Source organism: Vanellus vanellus (genome assembly GCF_965231255.1).
Source record: "Vanellus vanellus genome assembly, chromosome: 1".
NCBI lineage: Eukaryota > Metazoa > Chordata > Aves > Charadriiformes > Charadriidae > Vanellus > Vanellus vanellus.
In genome coordinates this window covers 164,447,276-164,474,538 of record NC_138905.1, presented here as the reverse complement: position 1 = coordinate 164,474,538, position 27,263 = coordinate 164,447,276, and the positions used below count along the sequence as shown (strand labels likewise).

Here is a 27,263-nt window from a genome sequence, read left to right as displayed (position 1 = left end):
GCACTATTCAGACATTTTATGTTCAAACAGAGCTTAAATGCTGTACTCTTCTTGAGGAAAATCCTCTCACGCCACCTAATTCTACTCCATCTAATCTTTCATTCCAGCTGAGTAGTCCTGGGCAGCGACTGCTCATCCCAGTTGTGAATGTTTTGGGTTGGGTAGAAGGCAACGTAGTTTTGAACAGTGCTTTTACATGGAGGCATAGACTAACATAGAAAGAGTGGGATTAAAAACACGGCAGGGAAGAGGCAGAGAAACGGAAAAGAAGTAGTTGAATTTGACTGACCTGCAAAGGCAAACATGCAAATGGAGTATCAGCCATTTAAATGTGTTCTTTACGTTAACTCTAGCCAGCACAGAAGGACTATTTGCCTAAGCCACGAAAATGTGGCTGAACTAAATTTGCTTAAGATTCAGCAACTACAAAATAGTTGTCCATTTTTTCCTCATATGTATCCTACCAGGGTATTTACCTCCACCTAGGTCCTACCCCCTGTCCCCAATGCCCAAACTTTGTGTACTTCCATTCTATAGCATCAAAGTGTAATGTATTAACTATTACAAAAAGGGCGAGGGGGGGGGGGAAGACAAAAAAGAAAACATAAAATGGTGGAAAAGAAATCAGAGATCCATTTCACAAAGACAAGAAAGAAATGAGACAACAAATGTCGAGGATACTACATCAAGATAGCCCAGACTCCAGCAGAGACCTAGGCAGCAGAACCAGGACAGCACCTTTTCTCCCCGATGATTCCTGCAACTAATCTATATTGTTCTGTTGCTCAGGACTTTGGAAAAGCCAACGTTAATTTTTGTAAGTGAATTTAAAATCTTTGTGGATTAATATAAGCAAAAGAAGTGTCATTAGCCACAGAAAGAACATGGACTCATAAAGACACTGTAACGAATACCATGTACTTACGGCTATCCATAGACACAAAAAAGAAAGTTCTAAATCCTGCATTTTCTAACTTTCAGCAACAAAAGCAGACAAACCAAGAGAACAATAGTTATAAAACACTCTGAGAAAAAAACAGTCCAAGGTTGGAAGTGTTCAGCAACAGAGGAGGGGGGCATGGGAATTTATTTCAATTATTATTGAGGAATGACTAGTATTCCTATTCACGTTCATCTTCACCATAAAGCCAGAGGGAAAATGGGACATTTAAGAGTTGATCATAAATGTTTTTATTTCCTATTCAAAAGGAAAATAATTCAAGCAAATTATCTCCGAGGGAATACATCTGATTTAATTTAGACTTGGAGAAGACATCACCAAACAACAAAATTATTATTAAAGTTCAAAACTCTGCTAGGAGTACAACTTTGAACAATGTTTTCCTCAGAGAGCATACATCAAGATGATCTTCAATAAAGTCCTCGGAAAAGGAGAATATTCAGGAGATGCTTCTGGTTATATCGTATTATAAGAAATACATTTACCCAAGACAATACATAGCTTTGTGGGAAAGAGTCAACTGCCTGTGCTCCAGTTGGCATTAAGTTCAGATGCAAGCATGTTCTGTCTCTTCCATCTCATCATGGTTTGTCAAAACAGATCAGAAACATGTACATACTTCTCTGAAGAATCATTTCTAAATTATCAACATATCTAAACAAGCTTGTGAACATCGAAGAAGACTGAGAAGGTTGCAAATACAAGTCAGGAACGATTTTAAAGGTCTTTTTCTTTTTAAGCGGTTTTTCTCTTTTTTTCTGTTGTTGTTCGGTTTGTTGTTTTTTAATTTTTGGTGGTGGAGATTTGTTTGGCTGTCTTTTGTGGTTTTTTTTTTTTTTTTGCCTTTTTTTTTTAGTCTTCAGGTTTAATCTAAGCATTCCCCAAGCTCCTTCAGGGCTCCTATACAAATTACCAGTAAGTCCAGGCAAATCTGGCATCAAATAATGTATACTTCATACATCATGCGTACAAACAAAGCAGAGCACACTTGAGCATTTACCTTCTTATAATCTGAATTATTATTTTTAGACTTTCCAAATATTTCACCTCAGCAGATCTTTGCTGTAACAATGCCAATTCTGCCACTGGTCACTGGGATCTGACATGTACCTCCTGACCGCCTTCCCCACTTTACAGAAAAGGCAACTTCAGACATCTTGCTCTGTAAACAGAAACAGTGGATTTCTTTAAACTGAAATTATTATTGAGATATAATTTAGGGAAAATGGAGCATGCAACACTGGATGGTAAATTGTTCCACATATGAATTATCTTTACTTCTCTTGCAGAGGCTCAAAAATCTACCTTCTCCTTTTCTCCATCTGATGGCATCCCACTGTAAGGTAGTTAGAATGTTGTGGGAAAAAATATCAATTATGTATGTAGTAATGAGCCTTATTCTACTGATAATCATTTGATATTAGCTCCATCTGTATGTTGTTGGAGGAAAGAAGCCTGTGAACCAGTCGCTGCAGATGTTTCTTGTATCGTTCAGTTTCCTCACCTCAAAACATCTGATATACCAGTTCAAGATCAACCTCTCCCTTAGAGGGTACGGAGGGATCTCACACCACTTCTTACCATCAGCTGTACACACCGACAAAACTCTCCCTTGGTCAATCAGTTAATGACTGGTTCCACCATTGTAAAGCCACATTTCTCAATCGGGATTGCAGAATGGCTCAAATGTGGCCCTGAAGTGATAGAAGATATACTTCAGCTTAAGAAATCCCACTCTTTAATAAGGCTTTTGAGGGCCTTAGGAAGTTAGATAAGCGACAAGGATATTATACTTTTCAAGAGGTTAAGGAATACTGTTGCAGATGACTGGGCATGTCTCTTGGTTTTATCAGTTTCTGATGACAATGAACTTGTGGCTCAGCTGCCACACATACAGTTTTACCTTATCAGAAACTCGCTGTTCAAAGCATCAGCCACCAGCATGTCCTGTGCTAATTTGCTTTTAAACAGTAATATAGTACTTCTGAGGGCAAAAATCATTCTCTAACGATGTGTTAGTATTTCTAGCATGGTCTGGATTCCATACCATTGTCTTTAAAGAAAGATGAGCCAACCGTCCTGTCCTCACACTGATAGAAACACATTCACACACACAAATGCCTGGCAGAATGAGAGACAGGCTTCACTTCCTGCAGTGATTTAAATCCAGCTATCCATTTGAATGCTCCCAGCTGAAGTACGGCCTCAATAATTAGTTGTTTTATTTCAGCAAATGAAGAATCTTGTTGGGCAGTCCTCTTGCAATTGGGAGCAGCTTTTAAGAACTCTAAGATGCCAATGTTTCAGAGAGGTGTGACTTCAAGCTGGCAAAGAAAATAAACAATCCTAGTATCTTTTCAAGCTCTTTGGGATTTTCACTCATTTTAGAGACAGCTAGGCCAGGTGTGACATTTACAACTATCATAGACATTTTATTTCAGCTGATAACACTTCGATACATGTCCGTGTCACATAGCTCAGTATTTTATGCAAAACTCAGCCTAAACATCAATATAATATATTCTCTTAACGGTAAAGATGCATAAATGACTTATCTTTGAAAATAGTATGTTCACTGTTGCTATTGGTTGAACTCAATTATTAAATTCCAGGAAATTACATGGAAGGATCTGGTTTTCCCTTACAGTTTGCTAAACGTCAACCCAGTTTCAGAAAACCTGGGAACAGTGGAAATTGCCTTTGTTCAGATTCAAAACAAAGCTGATCATTTCCAAAAAAAAAAAAAAAAATAAAAAAAAAATCACTGGCTGAATGCTCAGCTCTTCCAGAAACTCTGCAAGTCTTGAGTTACCAAATGAAAGAAGAAACCTAACGGTTCCCAGGCCCTTTGCTCTCCATCAGTTGGCCAGATGGGCTCCAACACAGCCAAGGGCCAAGTAGGTAGGCTGGCATTAATCACACCTAACATGTGCTGGAACTGCTTAAATACTCTGAAGAGTCTCCCTGAAGTATTTCATCAGCCCTTATAGTTAAGCGTTGAGGTCTTTCCTAAGTTTTCACATTTTATTGTTTGAATCATGAAAATCTGGACATCCAGACAATTTACCAGTCACCTTACAGAACAGATGTACACAAGTAATGTTTTTGCTGTGTACATACTGATACTGATATCCGTGTATGCTGAGACCAAGTATTCTTTCACCTCCCCTCTGCAAGGCATCTCACCTATCACCATTAATTTCTATCTTCTGCTCTATGCAGGTCCCCTGTCCTTCATATCTTCACATTTCTTTACCCAACAGACTTTGGTCCCACAGCACAGCTGGAATTTTTCTTAGGTTGAATAAAAAAAAAAAAAAAGAAAAATTTAGTTCTAATATTCCCCAGTCCATATTTTCAAGACAGAGGCTCAGTCAAAAAAGTTTTACTACTGTTTGTTCCTTTTGAATAATGACAGCAAGTGCACAAACATGAATGTAGCAATTTTACCGTGGATTACTGGATTCAGATCCACAAGGTACTTTAAGGTTTCTATGAAGAATTAGGTGCGTAAGTATCTCTGGAGACCTGATTACTAGTTTCAAAAATTTGGCTTTCATTCAAGCTACTGTAATCCATTAAGCTCCCTTTATATTCTTTTAACAGAACAGACTTCAATAGCACAAGTCTAATATCCAATAATATTTCACCGCACTCCAGTTACCGGGCTAATACAAGGTCAAAAATACCTTCAGCTCTGCGTTACAGAAAAAAAAAAAACAACCACAAACCAAAAAACTCCCACCTGTTTCATACCCATGCAGTTCTCCTACTTTGGAATTTTGAAGGACTGAACAACAGCTCTGTATGCAGCCCTAATTACTTTTACTTTTCGCAGTTTCGTGTTTTACCATCCCAAGCTCCAGGAAAATTTATGGTCTTTCCAATTGACCTGTCTTAGACATCTCACGTGCTTGAGGACCTGTATGTGACAGCAAGGAGCTCTCCACCAAAACAACAGTCCTACACGTATGTACTTCAGCACTAATGGCAACACACGCAGTTTTCACAAAGAACTGTTCTACAACTAGGACTGCACATTTCTGTATCTTGTGACTTACATAATCCTCCCTAAACAGAATGTCTAAGATCTACTATAAAAGACATTAATTTTCCAGCAGTGGTATTTAAATAAGTAGCAAAAAAGCCACCAAAAGAAGAACCAATAGACCACAGCATTTATAGCTTTAACACAGTATTACTAACTTAAGTGTACCACCACTAACTTCCTATGTTCTCCACATCTCCATCTGAAGTCGGGCCACTGCAGCTCACGTGAAGGTAGGGCAGCTGGGGGTCCCTGACTCCTTCAAGAGCTCTGCTTCTCACTTGGCTGCAGATTTAGACTCCCTCATGCTTATTCTACTTCTAGCTCCATGACTCTTGCACTTCTGGCAGCACAGTGCTTCAAAAGGAAGGGTGGAGACTGGCCTTAACCTGACTGCCCTGCGTATGCTGGTGAGTACGGCATCTTCCTGGGAATGGGCAGCATTGCATCCAGACCCCCTCAGACATAGGGCAATGTAGAGCACAGTTTTCTGCCCTTCCTGGAAGAATGCCGTCATCTCAATGCTAGGGGCAGGCAGCGTTGCCATCACTATCATGTTCGTTTAGGTGTCTATTAAAACTATTACCTCATCTCCAACTGGCTAGATGAAGGATACTAAATGTGCTATACTGGGCCAGATACGGGAATTTCAGAGAAAAACGCTCAGACCTTGTCTACTGCATAGCATTTTCTGTCTTGCTGTAAGTGACTCCCCTTTCACTACGCAAACTGCCCGGATCTCCCTCCAGAGCGTCCTCTGCTTTGAAGATGTTTACACCTACTCTTGGTGGACTCATAGCCCTGCTGAGGTGAGGTACCTACAGTGCATGAAACACGGTGCTCGATTTATGAGGCTCAGAAGTTCCACCACAGTAACTGTAACATAACATCAAAAAAATGAGGACAACTGAATGAGGGAGGCCTACCGGAAAGACGTGGGAAGTAATTTTCTATTGACCAAAAAAACAACTCAAGTCTGGCTGCGAAGCACATAGTATTGTTACCCTGAATATTAGGCACTTCAGAATGTAACCACAACAGGTTTTCCCATAAATAAATCAAATCTCTTCCCATGATTCTCTTCATCAAAAACTTCCTATTTGAATGACAGTTTTTAATTACTAGATCAAGTTCTGCTTGCATAAAGAGTTTCCATTTCAAAGAAGTATTGCACTGATATGAAAAGTCTCTGTGGAGAAACATCCTTGTTATTGGAAAATGCACAAGTTTTGACTACTCTGTGGCTTTCCTATAGAGAGACCACGGCATAGCATATAGACCAAACAACTGCATCAGGCTCTTGCCAGATGCACATACATAATTTGCTACTCATCCATGTCCCTGGGTGAGCCTCAATCCCTGTATGCTGTGTTCCCCTCTGTAAAAATACAGTTTCTAAAAAGTAATCTCAACATGGAGAAGGAAGCAGAGAGGAGGGGGAGGAGTGGGTGATAGGGATTTTACGAGATCCCACTGTAAGTCTTGGGAGTGGTGCCTCTTGGCTGCCCCGGCCTGCTCCCGGCTGGGTTTAGTGAGCTGCAGATGCAATTTAGGTAAAAGGCCCTCGCCCTCTAAGGTGAGGACAGGACAGGGAAGCAGCTGCTGTGGTGCTGGGGAAGCTACATGGAATGAGGGGCCAGCGGAACAAGCCTGAGCCGAGCTTCTACCAGGATTTACCATCACAGAAGAGGCAACTGCAGCATTTCTCCCACCCTCCCTCTCTGCCAGGCAGCAGGATGGCTGCCGGTGCCAAACGGCTAAAACGGGTGCTGCTAGCACCTGACAGGAGGAGTTACAACTTGGGTTCTCAAACTAATGAAGAAAAAGGGAATGAGAAAGTGTACTATGAGACTCTGGAGCAGCACAGAGGGAAGGAAAAAAAAAAAAAAAAAGAATTTGAAAACCGCTGGATTATAATTTTATGGTAGTATTATTTGATGGCCTGACTTAACAAGTCTTTCCAACTTTGGTTCCAAAGATTGTATGGATACTTCCCTATCTCACCCAGGTGTTTGAAGTTTAATTAATTAATGTTTGTAAAGAGCGTTACAATTTCCAGATGAAAGGTCCTATGCAAGTGCAATGTAGTATTACTCATTGAGGTGATTGGGTTAGAGAGTATCACATTACACAATACAGCTCTTCCCTCAATGATTTTAAGTGTTTGAAGTTCTGATAAAGTGTATTTATCATTAAGATAGATATAATGGAAATACTCTTAAGGCGTGACCTGGATTATGAAACCAGAGGTATGGTTTTGGGAATGGAACAAACGAGAATTAAAACAACTCCCGAGGCCAGATTTGTCTACAGTTGTATAAAATGTATTCTGTTCTTCCTTTTTTTCCTCTTCCAGTAGGCTTTTCTTCTCTTCTAAAATAGAACCGGTTATTATGATGGGTGTGAGCAGACATGCAACAGTTCACCTTCAGTTCCTATTTCCATACTCATCCAACTTGACATTTTCTCATGATTTCTCAAAATTATTTTCTGTTCCTTTTTTTTTTTTTTAATGTTTGGATTAACCCTAAAAGGTGAATATTTTCTTTGTGAAAAGTTCTGCTTTAACTAGCAAACTGAATTAAATCAAAAGCTTGTGGGACAACGCCAACTGGACATTGCAGTCAATACGCTTAAGACAGGGTTGACATTCAAAGCTATTTAAATCTAGACAGGCTAAAGGAATAGGTCAGCATGAATTTCAGGAGATTCAACCATGACAGATGCAAAGTCCTGAATATGAAATGGACCGACACCCTGCATCAGTAACAGTTGGGGAGTAACTGCCTGGGCATCAGCTGTGCTGAAAAGGTGGTGTCCTGGTGTTCAGTAAGCTAAACAGGAGTCAAGCAGCGTGCCACGGGTATCAACAGCAGTGCAGATCAGGGGAAATTGCTTTATTCAGCGCTCATCAGAACAGATCTGGAATACAGCAACCAGTTTTGACCTCTCAGTACAAGGAAGATGAGGGTAAATTGGAGCAAGTTCAAAATAGGGTCACCAGGGTGGTCAGCGGACTCAAACATTTGACCTATGAGGAGAGGCTGATGGCACAGGGCTTGTTCAACCTGGAGAACAGGGGACTTAACAGCAATCTTCCTATACCTACAAGGGAGTTATTGAGAAGACAGAAGCAGGCCCTTTAGTGAAATACATAGTGGGAAAACAAGAAACAGTTGCCATAAACTGAAGGGAGGCTTCAACTACATATAAGGAAAAAAAAGCATTGGGGCAGGTTGCCCAGAGAAATTGTGGAATCTCCATCTTTCAAGGTTTTCAAGACCCAACTGGAAAAAGACCTGAGCAACCTGATGTGAAATTAGTGCTGACCCTGTTTTGAGCAGGAGGTTGTACTAGAGACCTCCTGAGGTTCCTTTCAATCTGAAGGATTTCAGATTTCAGATCCTTTCAATGTGAAGGGAGGGAAACCCTAGTTCACGTTCAGGTTATGTATACTTGTTCAGGAATGAGCTTGGACTTTTGTGATCGAGTTAAGAGAGCTGAACAAGTTTGCTCAAAATTTGTTTGAAAAATAACTTTACTTGTTATTTGTCAAAAGACACTTGTTAATATTCCAACTGCCAGGTTCCATCTTTGTTCTTCTTCCCTCATTTTCTAACAAACTTACCATGATAGCAAACAACAGAGATTTGGGATGGCTTACAAATGAAAGCATTATTGCACCTAGAGGTCTCAGTTAAAGGAGAAAAAAAACCCAGGATTTTTAACAATACCAGGTAATGGAAGAACAATACACTTCAGTTTGTGCATTTTTACTCTTCACAAAGAATCTACATCAAGTTAAATTTGTGAATTACTAAAACACATTAATGACTAACCAAATTTTAATATACTCCGAAAGCTTTCTTTAGCCGAGTCTTCTCAACTTTTGTGATACTTAAGTAAATGATTAATTTTCCATGAATGCTGTTTTTATTGTTAACAAAACTAATTAATAGTTAGTCTTCTAGACAGATATTCTTTTTCCTTGCATTTTTAACACACGTACTACTTATTCTTCAAAAATTCTGCTATATTCCCACTAGGAGTCACATGCCTGAGTAAACCAAGTAATTAAAAGTGTAACAAAAGCACACCTGCCATAACTTTGATCATTCCAAATATGCAATCACATTTCTGATTTGTCCAGAAACAGAATCAATAACCGAATAAGGATGTCGAGAAAACTAGTTTGTTAAGGGGTCACATGTCAGTTTCCTCCCTTTCACTTCCCTACACTTCTCACCCTCCTCTCTCCCTGCAAAATTACAGAAATCTGTAAGAAGATCAAAATGGAGTAATGTAAAAGGATGAAAAATATTTAAGAGTTACTAATGACTGTGGACTCAAAGGCACATCTTCTTGCAAATCTGTTCCTTAATATTCTAAAGACATCAAAGGCATTCAAAAAAGACTGTATTAGACAATGTATGAACATAAACAGACTTTTAGGAAACTAGGAATCTTAATAGTGGCTAAACTGAAACAACATAAGGTTAAGAATAATGTACAGACTTTAAAAATGCAATAGAGTAGCTATATAGTTGTTAACAAGACCGAGCAGTTTGGGGAGAAGGGCAATTTCTATGCTTTGTTCCAATGATTTTTGGCAAAAATAAATAAAACGTCTAGTTTCATTACAACTGCATGATATTAAAGGTAAAACTAAGAAAACACCTTAATGGAAAGAGCATTCTGTGCATAACAAGTTAATGGTAGTTAACGAACCAAAACCCACAGAAATCCCTTTGGACAGCTAACAAACACACACAGCTATTAATTAGGTCACAGTTGTTTCCTCACAAGTCTTTTGTTCACTTTAGTTGTAGAAAACACCAACATATCCATTAGACCCGTGGGGAGGTATTCACCAGTGAAGAAAATATTTATTTATTATACGTTAAATACTTGCAATTATATGACTACTTATGGCAGTTCTGCTGGTTTCTCTCTTTGTAAGTAAACTATAATCACTCTGTTCACAATCTATTCTACTCCTCAGAACACCACTCACCTCAGTAGATCCAATTGTTTCATTTTGTGTACTTCAGGGAACCATTGTAACTCAATCACAGATTTTAAAACGTTTTGAGCATCCAGTAAAAAAAACATGGAAAGAATTAACATGCTTCATTTTCACAAAACAAAAGTTGAAGGGGTTTTTTTTGTGTTTTTTTTTTGTTTGTTTGTTTTTTTAAGGTTACCGCTGAGATGTGAAGGGTAACTTCTGCTTGAAGGCCAGTTAAATTTGAGTTCCACTCATGAACACAGTTTGCCCACTACGTCAATTACTTCATTAACTGGCTGTGAAGAAAATGTTTGCAAAGGGCTCCTGTTCCTACTGCAGAAAATTGCAAAACTGCAGGCTGCACATAATTTCAAGGACACAAATCAGCCCAATTTCCTGCGAGTCTAGGGAAGCCCATTGCCTTTATGAAAATAATCAGTAAGTATTTCCCAATTTCTATGCATTTGCAATGCATGGTGGGGCAGACAAGATAGTAGAAAGGGTATTTCACGGTGGCAGAGTATATCACTGCTCTGTTGGGAACAAAGATGGCAGGGGCTGCCAGATTGGTAGCGCTTCGTTTTTTCTGTCTGAACCTTGCTTTAGAAAGCTGGCCATGTTCCTTACCTCACCAGTCTAGTTCCACTCCTTCCACCACCACCACCCTTGCCCCAGGGCAGCTGCTGCCTCCTTACCTCCATGTCTCCTGCCCCAGAACCTCTACCACTTCCTCCTCACACATCCCACACCACTAACTATTGTCACTGCCTCCCTCAGCCCACCGAGACTGACTTAATAAACCTAACCAAATCCAGCTGACTCTGTCCAGAGCTTCTTGGGTGTGTCTTCATGGGCTCCTAATGCTGGCAGAGTTTATTTGCTCAGGTCTGCTGCTGCGCCTCACCTGCAATGGGTTCATGCCTCGCAGGTTGGAAACCACAGGGCCAGACAATGGAAGAAGTCTTTTCAGGTCATTACTTTTACAGTTTTATGAGTTGCCAATCACAGTAACTAGAATAACTAGGTTAACTAGGATAAGTCTAAAGTACAACTTAAACCTCTGCCCAGTTTTGGATGAAAATTAAGAGGAAAGAGTCAGTAACATTATTCTTCAGGGGGAAAAAAAAAAAAAAAAAACCAACCCTGCTTAAAATTCCCCTTCTTAACTGTCTTACCATAATCCTGTCACTGTCGATAATGGTGTTCAGGCGGTGTGCAATGGTCAGCACTGTGCAGTGAGCAAACTTTTCACGGATCGTCTTTTGAATGAACTCATCTGTTCTGAAACACAGCAAGAGCAACGCAGATGAACATAAGATGTTTGCACGGATAACTGAATGGCAAGCAAGTTTTATGACTTCATCAAACATGACTGCATAGCAAGAAATATGCTTATGAAGTCCTTACAGTGCTTCTTCCTCTTGTTATATTAGATGACTTGGAGGCGTATCATGAAACATACTCCAAAAATCTTCCCTCTAATACTTGAGGAGGAAAGAGCTTCTTCTTGGAAGTAGAGCACTACATTTCATTTCAGGAGACTAATTTCCCAGGCTTTGATTACAGAAAGAGGAACATTCTGTAGAAGCAGATATTCCTAGAGATTTCTACACCAAAAAAGGTCAGTGTTACTTTAAGCTTTAGTTTGTGCACAGTGAAGTTGGTGAAAGTAAATATCCTTTATTGCAAATCAACTGAAGAATGAACGCAAGACAGACTATAACTAAGGTTCTTGACTTCCACTGCAAAAAGGGATTAAACAAAGGAGGTGGGTGGTAAACTAAACTCGGACTGGAGTAGCTGAAGAACTTGAATACAGAAAAAAGAAAATTTGGCATATTCCATAAATCAAAAGCGTTACCTGGAACACACGACCCGAGGAAAGGGGTAAAAGCTTTCAAGTTAAGAGCCTCAACCTACTCTATGAATTAACCACCTAAGAAAGGATATCAGGAGGAAACATGAGACTTGTAAAGAATGAAAACTAAGCTAAAGCACAGACAGTGAAGTACAGGGTTAAAGCAGTAACTGTCACAACCAAAGCTGAGAATCCTGAAAAGGAAATAAAGTTATACCAAAAGATACACAAGACACTCAAATGTTCTTTAGCTGCATAAACACGCGTTAAGGCCAAAGAGGTGCAATACTCAAAACCGGATCCTATTCAAGTAACTAACTGCACAAGAGAAGCGTTGAGACCACCTAACTTAAAGCATACCAGTCCTCTCTCTAGTCAACAAAGGGGGAAAGGCATGGCTGGAAGGTGCATCGGAGCACCTGAATTAGGCAGCCATCAGGTGATGAATGCCCTCTAGAGGCACCTGACAGTCCACATTGCACAGGAAGCCTTGGCTCCCAACTTGGGTGCATAGCCAGGCCACGTGAATATTCACTCATATATTGCCCATCAGCCTTCAAAAAACTGATGAGTGGTGACAACGGAGAAAAAGGCAGAGGGGGAATACAGCTACAGAAACTAAAATTCTCATCCAAGATAGCAGGAAGACACAAAGGACTCAAAATATACTGGGGTTAGTTGGACCAAGGAAGCCCCAGCCTAGAAGTCAGGCACTGGAAGGTGTGGGTTTCATTTCCAGGATTTCTCTTAAAACAGGAAATTGTACTTTTATGTAATGACTGGAGAATAATAAATGCTGTATATAGGGTTAAAACAAGACAAAGGAGATATCTGGATGAAATGTTATCTTCAGGCAGCCATGTTAGCTTCAACCAGTTTCTTGCAAAGACTCAATTCTTCAAATTGTTAAAAGTAACTGGAAAATCAAATAAAATACAATAAAGATTCATGCAACACATGGCTTCCTCTGACCTTATTATGTTTTAGACAGAAGTAGTACTCTACATTGAATCTGTCTGCACATGATAAATATTTGGTATCACTTCATAAATTACGCAAAAAGAATTGTTCTGATGCCACCATGTCAGGAGGCACTAACAATAAAAAGTGGACAAAGACAACTTTGGAAGAACAAGATGACTTAGAGGAATGGAGTAACCGTTAAGTTTCCACGGTAGAAATCACAAGCTCATGCTCTGAAGGACTGAACATATCTTCTGTTGCAAACTAAGTTTAAGCAATCAGCATGAAAAGGAATAGACAGATCCCTCCTGATGACGGGATGAATCATTAGAGAGAAGGAAGACAAACAGTTAAGTAAGAGTTCCCATGCATACTGTCATCTTCATTTGGGGACAGATACATTTAGGCTCTGTCATGAACTTAAGAGAACCGGGTTCTGGGTCTCAGTCTGAGAATGCTTGGTCCTTCTGCTCCTACTTCCTAAAAGAAGCTAAAGAACATGGTGGGAAGCAGGTGTCCCTCAACTCCTTGTTTTGAACCAAGACCAGTACGCAATCAGGGAAAGAGATGGGAGGAGAAGTCACGACAGAGACAGGCTCTTTAGCCCTGTGTGTTAACAGTCGTCTTAAGAAAAGGAAGCTGTTCATTCTTAATGCCCCACTAGCATGTGCATGTCTCACATTACAGCAATACCTGCACTTTCAGCCCAGCGTTAATGCACAGAACTCTTTTGCCGTCTTCTCAGAAATGCCTCAATGACCTGGCTACTCTTACTTTCGAAATTAAAAACCAGGGCCATACATTAAAACACTCAGTAGAGAAGAGTCTTATATAGACAGTGGGATTTGTTCTCTGCAACCGTTAAGAGATAGCCTACACTGAATAATCAAACAAAAGGTTCAAAACTCCCTGGAATAATGTAAAGAAAGCCTTTTTCTTTACTTATATTCAAGCCCAAGGTGAGGTTTCCTGCAGAGCTACTAAGGAACACAGAGAACTGTAGCTTGCTCAGGAATTTTGAAAATAACTTTTCAAAGGGCTCAAAATGATTTGTAACTCTCAGGCTAGCCCTACTGTTATCTGAGGAGAACGCCTCATCCTTGAACATCCCTGTCCTCTGCATTCTTTTATTATATCTACCTTTATTACGTGTATTCCTTATAGCACCACCTCTTGCTACATTTACAATAGAAACCATTTCTCATTCTTAGACAGATACCATCAAACTATTATCTTAAACAGGTATTTCCTGAACATAAGCTTATCCCTAATAAGAAACTGATGGCCATATTGTGGGTGTGACAAATGTTCTAAAATGAGACTACAAAGTAATCAGAAACAGACCTAATAGCTCCATCTTCAAATATCACAGTATGAAATCTCATGCAGACGTGCCCACTGATAGGGACTCAACCAGATCCTCTCTAAGGTTCATGATAGATCTTGAAGTATAGTTTTTGTGGCAGCAGGCAGAAGCACCATCAGTAACCTTCAGGTGAATCTTGGAAAGAAGGCAGGAAAGGCAAGAAAATCTGAAAGACTAAGAAAAGGATCTGTGTAGAGAATTACATGCTGAGAGAGTGCAGAGACTATATCAAATGCCAATTAGAGCTGTCTACCCTCTAGAGAAGTGCCAAAGGAAGCAGCATTTCTGTCCTTTCTTCAGGGCATAAATGGACCCTTTGTGGTGCCCACCCATACTGAGAAAGTGGCCAGGTAAGTGCCAAGTGATTCCATCACCCACCTCAGTGGATCAAACCCCATCATCTTTCAGGCACATTAGAAACCAAAGATGCAACCTGAACACCAAACTAGGGCTGCTGGATGACAACACCTCAACCCTAATCTGATTATATGAAAATGGGAACCACGATATTCCCCATCACAAGGAACAGTACAATAAGAAAGCACAAAATGGTGGTATAGCTGTCCCACTGGCACCGTGGGTTGAGGATCTAACACCAAGTTTCACAGCAACCCAAGATCTGGTGTAACCTGAATTAGTTGACTGTGTAAAAAGAAAACTATCTAAGGAGCAAGAATAAATACAACCTGAATGACAAGCAACAAAGCTGCTGAAAGGAACGCTCGATAAGTCATTATCTTCAGCCTAATGTCCTCCTGGGATTGTTCTGGAAGCGTATCTCACACTACACAATTCCTGAATGGCTTTGGATGATTTCTCCAAAAGAGAAACAGACACAGATAGCAGTTAGATGTAATGAACAGTTAAAATTTTACAAGGTTAAGCTGGCTAATGAACTGAACTATGAGCAATAGCTGTTTCTACCAGACTCGATGAACAACCAATGTAAAAATGTGGCAGCGGACTGGGCCCGAAAAGTTTTCTCCTCTATCAGCAGTAAAAATACAGGTTAACGTGTAATAACATAGTCAGTATGCAGAGAGCTCTGTAAGTTCAACTTATTCAATATTTTTAAAAAAATCTCAGTTACTAAGGATGTTGTTTCAATGTATGACCAAAGCAACTACAGAAAGATTTTCAGCTCTTCTGCTCCAGATTTCATACAACTTTCCAGTATGGCTCAACTGCTATAAAATGGTTCCATTCCTCGGGGTGAGAAAGCCAGCTTCAGGACCAAGAAGATAAGGTCAAATTAAACATGGGTCAGTCATCACGTAAAACATGGAAGTAGTCCGACTTAGGGCAACCTTCTTTACGGCAAGCTCCTCCTCTCGCTCACGACAGCGCTGACAGCCCTGCAGCATGCAGAGCAGCCGGTAGCTATGAGCAGCAAGGGAAATAATAAGGTTACATATGGGAACTGCAAGATGTAGGAAGGAGGGAGAAAGGTGCACTCCAAACTCCTTCCCTTCACTCCATTGCTCAGCTTCACTCAGCAGCAAAGAATGACCTAGCTGAGCTGGAAAAACATGGTGGGGAGTCCCTCAGCCTTGAAGAAGGTACACTTTCTCACCCTGCTGCTGTACCCACTGCCACATGCCACCTCACTCTTCTTCTCCCATCCCCAAACCCTGCCTCCTCACATTTACTTCCAGGTTGAACCGGAGAAGGGACATGGTTGCAGCAGTGGTTGAGGCAAGGAGATCAAGAGCCAGAAGAACAAAAAAAGAATTAATATCTCCAGAGCCGGCGGCAGCTCCCCACGGTTTCCTATCCCAGGTGCTTGATATGACGTGTGCTTGCTGCCAGGCTAAAGACAAGGGTGCCAGGTATGGGGGTTGTGCATCAGAAGAGGAGGAGATTTTCCTTACAAGCCAAAAATGCCTCCCAAACTGCGCAGTTAAGCAACCCACATCAGCGTTTCCTGATGTGCATCCTATCAGATTGCACAGCTGAAAAATACTCGGCTCTAGTTACAGCAACACATTAAGGAAAAGGTAATAATGACTGTAATGCAAACTGAATTCAAAGAAGAAGTCCAAGTTATTATCTGTATTGTTATGCCTAGAGTTGATACAAACAAACATTTACCTTATTATAATATATATTGCAGCACACATTAAATCAAGATCAATTAAATGGATAGTGTAAGTTGAGAACACACACATGTAAGATGCCAAAATAGGGAGGATGAGTAAGATGGTATTAAATTTCCACAGCTATGATTAATCACAGTTAATCTATCAGTGCTCAGCCAAAAATAAACTAATAGTCAAAAAAGAAAAAGAAAGAAAAAGAAAAAGAAAAAAAAAAAGGGAGAACCTCTGGGAAGAGAATGCACTTTTCTAAAGGTTTTAGAAATACACTGTCAGCTGAACTGCAAAGCTACCCTAGTGGCACCACTTCTCCCCCAAGAAGATGTTATAAAAATGAGTCACGCCCAGATGACATACAAAATCCTTAATGCATCTGTTTGAGGGACTTGCTGTGTTATTGTCCTCTTTGGACTTTGAGTTCTCCCTCAAGCCATAGTTTGTTGGAACTATATATTCAGCTCAGACTAATTGATGCAGTACGTTTGCAGTATTGTTTTCAAAATATTTCCACCAGCGTTTCAAATGTTTCAAAAATTAACAGTGGGGGTACTTAGCTATTGGAACAATTTAACAAGGGTTGTCATTGAATTTTTTTTCTATTGAGGTTGGATGTTCTTCTAGAAGTACACTCTAGTTCAAACAGGAATGAATTCAGGAAAGTTCTGCCGGCCTGAGTTATACAAGACAAAATAATGAATGATAAATGAGTCCCTCCTGTAGCTTTAAACATCTCCAAATCTGCCTTGCAATTCCTGTGGTGTTTAGGATAGCTTACCTTCCCCCTCCCCTATTTTATCTGTAACTTATTACACTGAAAGGACAGCATCTTATAACCAGAAGTATCCAGTTTTGCTTATAGCCGTTTTTCACCTTTCGGGTTTGGTGGTTTTTTTGGTTTTTTTTTGTTTGTTTGTTTGTTTGTTTGTTTGTTTTTTCTTTTTTTTTTTTTTTCGGGGCGGGGGGGGAGGGGAATGCATTGATTTATTTATTTTCAAGAGACATTTCTTCCTGAAATCAACAGAACTCAACTTGTTTCATGGCTATTCTGATGTTACTGATCTGCATTTCCAAGGAGCTTCTTGTCTATGGCTGCAGGACAAAAACTTTGAATATTTATTTTCCTACTCTGTGGAATGCACTGAAGTTAAGAGATATTTTGAGTGCTAAGTATATATCATCTGCTCAACTGCCCTGTTTTGAATAGACAATTATGATGCTGTCATGGAAAATACAAAATAGCAATATATACTACAAAAGTATTTAAGTTCATCTCTACAGTACAAATGATCTTATTAAAAGAAAAAAACAGCTCATCTTAACATGACAGCTTTTGTTTTTACCTTGGGTCCACATTTGCTGTTGCTTCATCGATGATAAGGATCCGATTTTTTTTTAGAACTGCTCTGGCAAGACACACCAGCTGTCTCTGACCAACACTAAAATTAGACCCAGATTCTGCCAGCTGCGTCTCCATTTTATTAGGTAGATCTTCCACAGCCTCCTTCAGTTGCACCTGTTGACATGTCAACATATTGTAGGATGAGTAACTCCCTTTTAAATCAGCTATTGTATGTCTGATGACACAACAATAAGTATGCAAGGTTTACCTTTTATATTCTGACACAAAATGAGTAAGTGCCAAGTTGGATTACACAGTGTGTCAGTTATTAGAATCCTAAAGACATTAAAGCACATTGTTAAGAATCTATTAACGTTCATTAAAACTAAGATATGAATCAAAACGTAACCAAAGCATCATCCCAAAGGATAATTTTTTCATAAAAGACTTATATAACAACATACACGTCTACACACACATGCACAAACACACACCTATACAAACGCGTACACAATGGTCTACCTCTTCCATCAACAGCTACGCCCTTATCAAACCTGATGAAAACATCTAATACCTAATGCACACAAGCACTATAGTGTTATTTGGTTTGTAAATATCAGATGCACATTATTAGATTTAATAAGTCACCTCTTCCAAGGCATTCCACAGCTCTTCATCGGTGTATTCATTGAAAGGATCTAAGTTTTTTCTCATAGTTCCAGTGAATAAAACAGGCTCCTAAAACAAAGTAAAATTAGCATTCCATTATAAACACAGGGTTTATATTGCAACAGGTAATTTAATAATAATCAGAACTAACCTATATCAACAAGAGCACAGAAACATCTTAGAACTAGCCATCTTTTATGAAATGCAAAGGAGTATTTCACAATAGCACGCTTAAAGGGGTCGGGGGTGGGGGTGAAAGGCAAGTGCTCAGCCAGTCTGTATGAAGATAATTTACCAAACAGGGCAGGTCTGTTTGCAAATTGCTGTACACAGTTATGTGGGTACTCAAATGGGCATTTACATGCCACCGTTTTGATACCACAAGCTCTCTCTCTCTATATATACATATATACATACACACACTTACATGAAATCATTGCTATCCTCCTGGTATTGTTAATAAAAACCAGCAACTACCACTGTCAATGAACTCACACTCCTAAATTACACTTGGGCAGTTTTGAAAATTTGTTTTTGAACTATACAAACCAGAGAGGAACCAAAGGGCTCACAATACCTTTTTGGTTTTGCTTTTCTATTTGGTTGTGGTTTTGTTTTTGTTTTTTTGTTTTTTTCATTTCATAACATAAAAGCCCTTCAGTTTTACCACCAGAACCTAAGAGGAACAGCTTTCATCATTTCAACACAACATAGAAATCTATTACACATAGAAGTTAATCTATACTGCTGCAGCATCAAAGCAAACTTACTCAGAACTGGAGCACTGCTGGGCAAAGCTCTAACTCAAAACACATCAGGGATTCAAATCAGTACCTTCTCCCATTCAGGTACCAATGTGGGTTGAAGCAGGTTTTGTTCTGCTTCAGTTTCCATTCAGACCAATAACAGATCATTATTCAAACTGGCACACATCAATTCACACTGGAAAATGTAGTGTTTGAGAAGTGGGAAGATGACTTTTGGTCCAGAACTCCTTAAGCAACAGATCAGTACTCAGTTGCCAGACCTGAGAGTCATCCAACATTAGGGCTAAACGCCTCTTAATACCACACATAAAGACAAGTCAAAAGCTGTAATAGCACTAATCATAAATAGAGACCATTCACCACGTTGTCAGTTTTCTTTAAATTGGAGAAATCTTATGCAAAATGTTTTCTCTTTTTCTCCACTAGGAAATAAAGTCTAAACTTACATTGGATAACTTCAGCTTACTCCGAGGTTAACCTTTGTCGTGACTTACGCCCCATCTAACCCTAGCGATGCCCAGCTCCAAAGGGCTGCAGCAAATCTGAACAGAATTTAGGCCTTAACCCTTTTATTGTGTCTTCATTTCTAAACCACTCTGAGTGGTATAAAAGGATTAACAAAGGCAGAACATGCCACAAGCAATGTAAAAGAACGTATGCGTTTCTTGACATAACATGCCAATTATTTGAAAGTATCTGTCATGTTAGGTAAAACATGTCACTAAAACCTGTTGAATGAACAAAAGGATTTAATAAAAACATTAACAGGCAAAAAACCATTTTTTCTTCAAAAACACCTAGAAAGCAATTTGTATAACAATACATATTTTACTACACCATTTGGCATGTTTTGAAGGTATTGTTACATTTATTTTCCTTTTCAATCCATTCTTATAGGTTGGCAAAATAAGAGGCTGGATTTATAAAGTGTTCATAACTATTATAAAAGTCCTAACAACAGACATGTACTGCAACAGAAGATAAGGTTATTTTTTAATTATAATTTCTGACACAGATTATTATTTAAAATAGTCTGGTTTACGAGAGGAAAGTAATAAGACAACCCTGTAAATAATTGTTGTAAAAATGCTTGCAGTCAGGGAGGCAGACAACATTTGCATAGAAAAGATTTACAAACACAACCTTCACACAGCTCCATCCAAGCAAGCAATTAGAAGCCTAAGCGTATTTTTATTTCTCCAGGTAGGTATTTAAACTTACATATAAGAAAACTTCAGTCTTGCCTCATCACTCTCTAGGAATGGTCCTGTTTAGCATGATTTATGTTATAATTTTAATAAGCATCTCTCCCTCTGGTTTCTTAGCTTCCCACAAAATTATGAAGATATTTGCTGCAAAATAACTACCTGATGTCACATTACTATTTTTATTATTGACACTGCTATTAACGCAGTACAAGACAATGCCTATCACTCAGTTTACTACAGTATAGACCTTATTCCAAACCCTCCTCTTTTTACTACCACCACTTCATATTTTTGCTTATTTTTAGTGGAAACAAGTCTTCCCTTATGTGGAAATGAAATGCTACCTGCTAGCCTTCGGACACTTAAAACCCTTTGTGACTATGATAAAAACCTATCATATAAACTTGATAAAAGTCACAGAATTCAACTGGATAGTTTTACAACCATATCAACAGACCAATGTACGAAAAAAAAGCCATGTGTAATTAAAGGCAATGAACTTTGAGCATCTGCATCACTCAACATGTAGAAACTGTATTTCACCAGCAGTTTTCCTGTCTTGGTACTCTATTTTATTCAACTGGGTTGAATTCTTCCAGACGTAGAAATCACCCACAATAGCTACAGGCAAGGCTTTGAAAAGGCTGTAGACCTTGAATGAACTGATGATCATTTACTTTCAGGAGAAAAGAACGCTGCACACACACACACACAAAAAAGCAAACTTAAATCCACATAAAGTCCTCTTTACATACAAAAGATGACTAGCTCCAGTGAGTGCCTCCGCTGTGCGATAACAAAGCCTTCAGTATGCAGAAACAAAAGACATTCTGCATTAGGCAACAATCCAATTGCTGGGAAGTACCTCTCTTTTTGGTTTGTTTGTTTGTTTTTTTGATAATAGCATACCCGCTTCTTTTCTCTGACTCCTATTCTTAGGAAAGGAAAAAAAGAAAGCATGTAATCAAGAGAGGCTTAGAACCACTGTTCATCACCGTTTTTATAAGGTTCTCAATTTAAAGAAAGTAATACACTCTGAATATGCCATCCTGCCAACAGGCTAGCAAACATACAGATACAAAGATGGTATAAGGACTCTAAATACAGCTTCTGTAATAAAATACAGATCTGAGAATTAATGCTCAGCATGGCAAATAAACTCCTCTGGTTTCCAACCTACTGTTCTACCTACTTGCTAGAACATCCCAGACAAATTATTTGCCAAAAACATGACTTTGCGTTTGCAGCATATAAGCTTTTCCCTCTTACTCCCTCTCCAGTGGAGAGCAAACAATCAGGGAAGAGATCAGAGCTCTCATGAAACGTGGTAACTTGCACAGGCTCTGCCTTCAGGAAGTTTTGTGGTTCTACATAATCCTGCTCTGATTCAATGTCTCATTTGAAAGTGAGACCATAGAAGAGAAGACCTTCTGACCCACTGGACTTCTCAGAACATCCTTTCTCACCAGAGATGAGGCTATTCCCAACACCGTCTTAGGTTTTTTTCCTGCACTGAAGCCTTTCCCGCATTCAGCTTCTAAAGCTCACCAAGTTTTTGTTTATGGGTCATAATGACCCCCTCTTTTGTCTGTTCCTCTGCTCTCCTCCTGTCCAACCTTCTCCAAATAGTGGAAAGGCTGGTAGCTCACTTTTAGTTGGCACGTTTGCTCTTTCTACATCTAGCCTCAGTCAGTTTGTAGAGGGGTGACTAGAGAGCTGAAAGTGGTCCCTCAAAGTCTCTTTCCAAGGAAGCTTCAGGCAATGCATCAAGCAGGACTTGCTGCCAAAGGATCAAGTGACTTCAGAGGACTGCTGAAGCTTGGTATATTCCTGTCAGATTTTCTCTGCTCTTTCCCAGACTACAGGAGGACAGCATCCTGCTAACACCTACTCACAAGTATTCCAGAGGAATAGACAGCAGACAAAACTAGGAAGAAAATGCTCCAGTCCCCAAAGCTGATTCTGTTTATCTTAAAATAATCAAGACCTTACTCAAGTAAGAATAACACCTCGCCAAAGTTTCTATGTCCACTGCATACAGGGGTGCAAGGGGTACACATCCCGGCAAAGCATTTTAAACACTACAGCATTCTGTTGAAAATGTTTATAGCAGACCAAGTCAGTCTCCTACCTGAGGTATAATTGAAATTTTCTTCCGCAAGTCATGGAGTCCTAGTTCTGATGTCAAGTACTTATCAATCCAAATCCTTCCTTCGGGTTCTGCCAAGCGAAAGAGGGCTGCTATCAGAGAGCTCTTCCCAGCTCCGGTTCTTCCCACTATTCCAACCTATAGAGCAAGCCAAGCTTGCACAATTAAACCATGAACTTCTCAAGATAAATTAATATGTCAAGCAACAGTTTTACAACATCACAGAATTTATAGTAGAACAAGCACCAAACAAAACTTCTTTATAATTAACATTTTCTCAAGAAGAAAAAACCTCCCCTCAAATCAGTTTGGATTCAGGTGACATACGGATACGCAACAATTTATTGGATCATATTCAAAGGTGAAAGATTTTCCCTTAATGCGTGGTGTTTTATTGTGTAAACAAGATAAAGCAGCTTGGTGTATAGCGTAATGTGATTCAAGGCTGCTAATTTTTATACTAAATTGGGCGATGTTAGGCAAATCATTTCAGGCACGCACCTACATCTCAATCCAAAAAAGGACTCCCATAAAGCAATTTGGGAACAACGTATGAGCAGCATTTCCGTTTTAAATAACAGACTGATTTTGGTTAGCATGGTTAAGGTGAAGTACTTCAAAGCAGTGAAACTCTAAAGCCAAAATAAAACCCCAAACTAGCAGGAGGATTATAAACTGTATTCATGCTTCAGACAGCTTCAACAGAGGGGACACAAGTATTGAAACTACAAGGCCATGTCAGACATGCAATTCCTTTAAAACAGGAGAAACAGTGAAAAATAGTGTCACAGTGATTCAGGCTTCTCTATGTTCCTAAAGAAAAATAGGAAGCTGTACATAATGTGAAAAAATAATGCTTTCACAGAAAAAGATGTAGAGAAAACACAAAATAAGGGATTGCTAACTTTAATATCAAGGGGTTAAAACCTACAAATATTTCATAGGAACCCAACATTTGTGAGAAAGTAGGTCCATTAATAAATGAGAGGAGACATACAATTACTGGTGATTAAATACTACTTGAACAGCAAACTTTTTTTTATAGTATGTTGTCTTCAGGTAAAGGATTCTTAGAAAAAACAATGCACAGTAATCAATTGTATCGGAGAAGGTGATGGGAGTAACCCTCTGCACAGATCTGATCTGGCAGGATTTGTTATTTCCTGCACTCAGTTCTAATCGCTACACTTCCAGAAAGAAATCAACACACTGGAAAGAGTTCAGAGAAGTGCAACATAAAATTAATAGGGGTTGGAGATACTGATTTGATGAGGAAGGATTTATGAGAATTAAATATGTACGATATAGCCCGGTGAAGTGATTTGGGCACAGAAGGGAGGAAGAAACACGAAAACCTTCATGAGTATACGTACAGACACCAGAGGGCAATTACCCACTGCCTGAGACTCAGATGTATGCAGTAATGACTGCTGGAATGAAATTAAGCAGAGTTACATTGAAGAGCAAGGAGAAACCTAACAGAGACACTAAGCTCAGACAAAGCAGCATTGCTCACACTTGATCAAAAATGCACAAAGCACTAGAAAAGTATGCTGCAAGGAGCAACTTATGCTGCATAATCTAAAAGGTAATTTCTACTTCTATTTTCTGATTCAACAATTTCATCCAACAATTCATTATTGTACTATTGTATATTAACTAATTAACATTTATACAGTGCTTATTATTAAAGATACAGCCTAATTTAAGCAAATCTGTTACAATAAATGATAAAATGTCTAGTATTCTAAATTATATCAGTGAAACAAAGGAAAAATATTTCTGAACAGTTACACTACAGCTCAGAAAGAAAATGCTGAATGGAGAACACAGACACCCAGAGTTGTGAAAACAAAAGTTCAATTGTTTCTCTGTAAATGTCAGTGATATAAAGTATTGTATTGAGGATATAAAGAAAAAAATATAAAAAATACATTGATACTTAAAATAAAAATGCAGCTGCTCTGCATATTGTCAAAATCCCACTTTCAGTTTGGCATCAAATGAAAGGACTATGCTCTTCAGCATTCAGAGGAATCTATTTGTATTTTTGGTCCAATTGACTACAGGCTGCTGAAAATTGACATGAATTTGAAACAGCTCTCAGTATACACATTTATTTATTTATTTATTATATATTGTATTCTTCAGAGGACCACGTTCATAGCCAGTGCAAACACAGCAACGGTCTGCAAATGGGAGTCCCGGCCACCTAACAGGAATCATATGGCCAGGATTCTGGTGCCTGATGTAAGCCATGTGCGTACACAGGAGTACACCTGCTACGCTGGGCTCATCGTTACTCACGCGTCATTCGTACTTCAAAGCGGAGCTGCACAAAAAACGAGAGTGAGATTTACAGCACGTCAGTGACTCCACTGAACCTGCCCGTGTCTTTGTTATCCCAATGTGCTACACCATTAGAGTACTTACACGAACAGCTGCCATGCCGTAAATCCAGACCCTCACCCTCCTAAACTTTTTCACGTAGCCATACCCTCAGATTTAGGATCTGTCAGGACAAGGTGCATTTAACAATATCTTAAGTCAATAAGCATTCACAAGCACCCTAAACCAAAGATAAGTGGGGTGTTTAAAAACCAAGGCTGCACACGCTAATGCTAACCTTCTCCTGCTGCAGCCACACTAGCCAGAGGTCCACCGCAGCCAGCAGCTGGCAGAGTCCCCTGTGTGAGCCCTCCCTGCTGTCGTCGGCAGACGCTGCTCCGTCAGCAAAGATGTTAAAAGAGAGGGTCCTCCTAGCCTGCTTTGACTGCAGGGAAATACTGAAAACGCTGAGACAAGCAGATCGAAAGACACCCATCAATGACCTGCCCGTCAGTGATCACCTCCTGCATTCTTACTGTACCTACAACTTCCCAAACTGGGCACCGGGGTGGCCACAAAAAAACCCCTGCAAGCACAGCAGAAGTTTAAACTCATTCATCCTGCCTGTGGGAGCCAGGGGGATGAGCAGGCATGAGGGCTCTCACTGACAGCTACATGGGCAGAACCCCCAGCGGATCCGGAAACCTGGTTCTGAAGAGACACTGCTCCATAATTAAAACCAATATAAGGGGCACAGATGCTTGGGAGATTTATTTTACGCAGTGGCAGTCTACTGCAGTATTGTGCAAAACATCATAGAAAACAAACATGAAGTTCTTGGAAATAGTTTCAAGCTGGGCAAATTCACTTCAGGATGACAAAACCACAGCATAACCACTCAGCAAAAATAAATACCCCCAGTCATCCCTCCCTCTCCTGTCCCCACCAAGGACCGAGTCATACACTGCTAATATCTCCTGCTTCCGTTTTTTATTTTATTTTATTTTATTTCTGTCTCTCACTAAGAAATGTAAATCTTCTTGTCTGCTATTACATGGGAGTGATATATAACAGCTAAAGAGATGGCCCATAGGCAAGAAAAGTAGAGAGCAGATAAATACCCCTTTTGCTCTTCTTCTTAAACACCATTTTTAACTCACCCATACCTAATTCCATGAGATCATCTCCATGCAGCAAAGTTGGGTTGAATTCTGGTAACATGCATGTTATTAAAAAGGTCCACTTGAGCAACGAAACAGGTTTGGAACTGAATGGAAAAGCATGTTACAAATGAGGCCAGGGCAAGGATTGTAGAGAGTTGAACCAGCCTCCTAGGGAAGATATCCTAATCAAAAAAGTACACGTGCATTTGATATGTAGCAAAGCACGAATTAACACTGCAGGGCTCTAATTTAATTTTGTCTGTGGGGGAGACCTTCCCTGTAGCACTCTTTCAATTGGGATGGTGTCAAAATTGGGGAGGAAGAGTCAAATTTGCAGAGGAGGGAGAGTTTTATTTCTACGTTTCTTTTGGCTACCAATCTAATTAATGGCAACAGTTAATTGGATTGGTAGCCGAAAGGAACTGAAATAAAATCCCCAATTCTAAACTTATGCAACTGATTTGTATTTCTTTCTTCTCTCTTCCATTCGGGGCTCTGTGCACATTCCCTCTTTTCAATTGTCTCTGCTCACCTTGTGTGTTGACACCCTTCACTCCATTTCCATTCCTTCTACTGAATCCTCAATTTCCTAATGCAGCTCCACTTGCTTTGGATTTGAACAAAAATTTGGGGCTTAGTCTGTATTTTGAATGTCTGTCGCTTTCTGATGAAACTCAAATTTTATCAGGAAATTATCAAATATATTTAACCCTTTGTTTTGACAGATAAAAATGTCACGTTCCCAGACACATTTATGCTACACCTACAGGAAATAAGTAAGCTCCAAATGTTGCTATTAAATACAACTAGGGCTTATTTTTTAAAAGAACACTTACTAATTTCCTACCATCCATATATTTTATAGTGTATTTTTATCACACAGCTTCTTGTCAACTTATCATCTTTGCTTAATTTCTGTGAACGGCCAAAGACAGCCATATACATACCTTTTCTTTTGGTTTAATTACAACAGACAAATGTCTTAACACCAAAGGTCCATCTAGACTGTAAGTGAAGTTAACATTTTCAAATGCTATCATTCCTTGGCTTGGCCATTCAGGTGGTGGATGCTTGTTGGTCTCCCAAGGAGCTTCTTTTTCAAGTTCTGTGTATTCCATTACTCTTTCTACTGATATCATCTAAGGGGAGGAAAGAAGACATGTGTGGGGGGGTGTATATATATATATAAAATTTCAGCTTACTGCATATATTGCAAACACTCTGTGTGTGTGTGTGTGTGTGTGTGTGTATTTTTACTATAAAGATTCAATGAAAATTATTCCAGAGTTTTTCTTTTAAGCACAGATAAGAGTATTTGGTACCATCCTATGATTACATTA

The 27,263-nt window shown here is 39.4% G+C and overlaps 1 protein-coding gene across 2 annotated transcripts in view; it reads right to left on the bottom strand.

Annotated features, from left to right (window-relative positions):
• The window catches only part of ABCC4 (ATP binding cassette subfamily C member 4 (PEL blood group)), a gene marked incomplete at its 5' end in the record, with an annotated part of 152,379 nt that overhangs the window by 9,137 nt on the left and 115,979 nt on the right, over positions 1–27,263 (bottom strand). The window contains 6 exons of one of the 2 annotated variants that reach the window (XM_082495573.1): positions 11,193–11,298; positions 17,641–17,813; positions 18,288–18,377; positions 22,415–22,570; positions 23,806–23,862; positions 26,871–27,062. In XM_082495573.1, coding sequence (XP_082351699.1) covers positions 11,193–11,298; positions 17,641–17,813; positions 18,288–18,377; positions 22,415–22,570; positions 23,806–23,862; positions 26,871–27,062 — 774 coding nt within the window. The remainder of the gene's footprint in view (positions 1–11,192; positions 11,299–17,640; positions 17,814–18,287; positions 18,378–22,414; positions 22,571–23,805; positions 23,863–26,870; positions 27,063–27,263) is intronic. The other variant, XM_082495574.1, reaches the window with a different exon arrangement.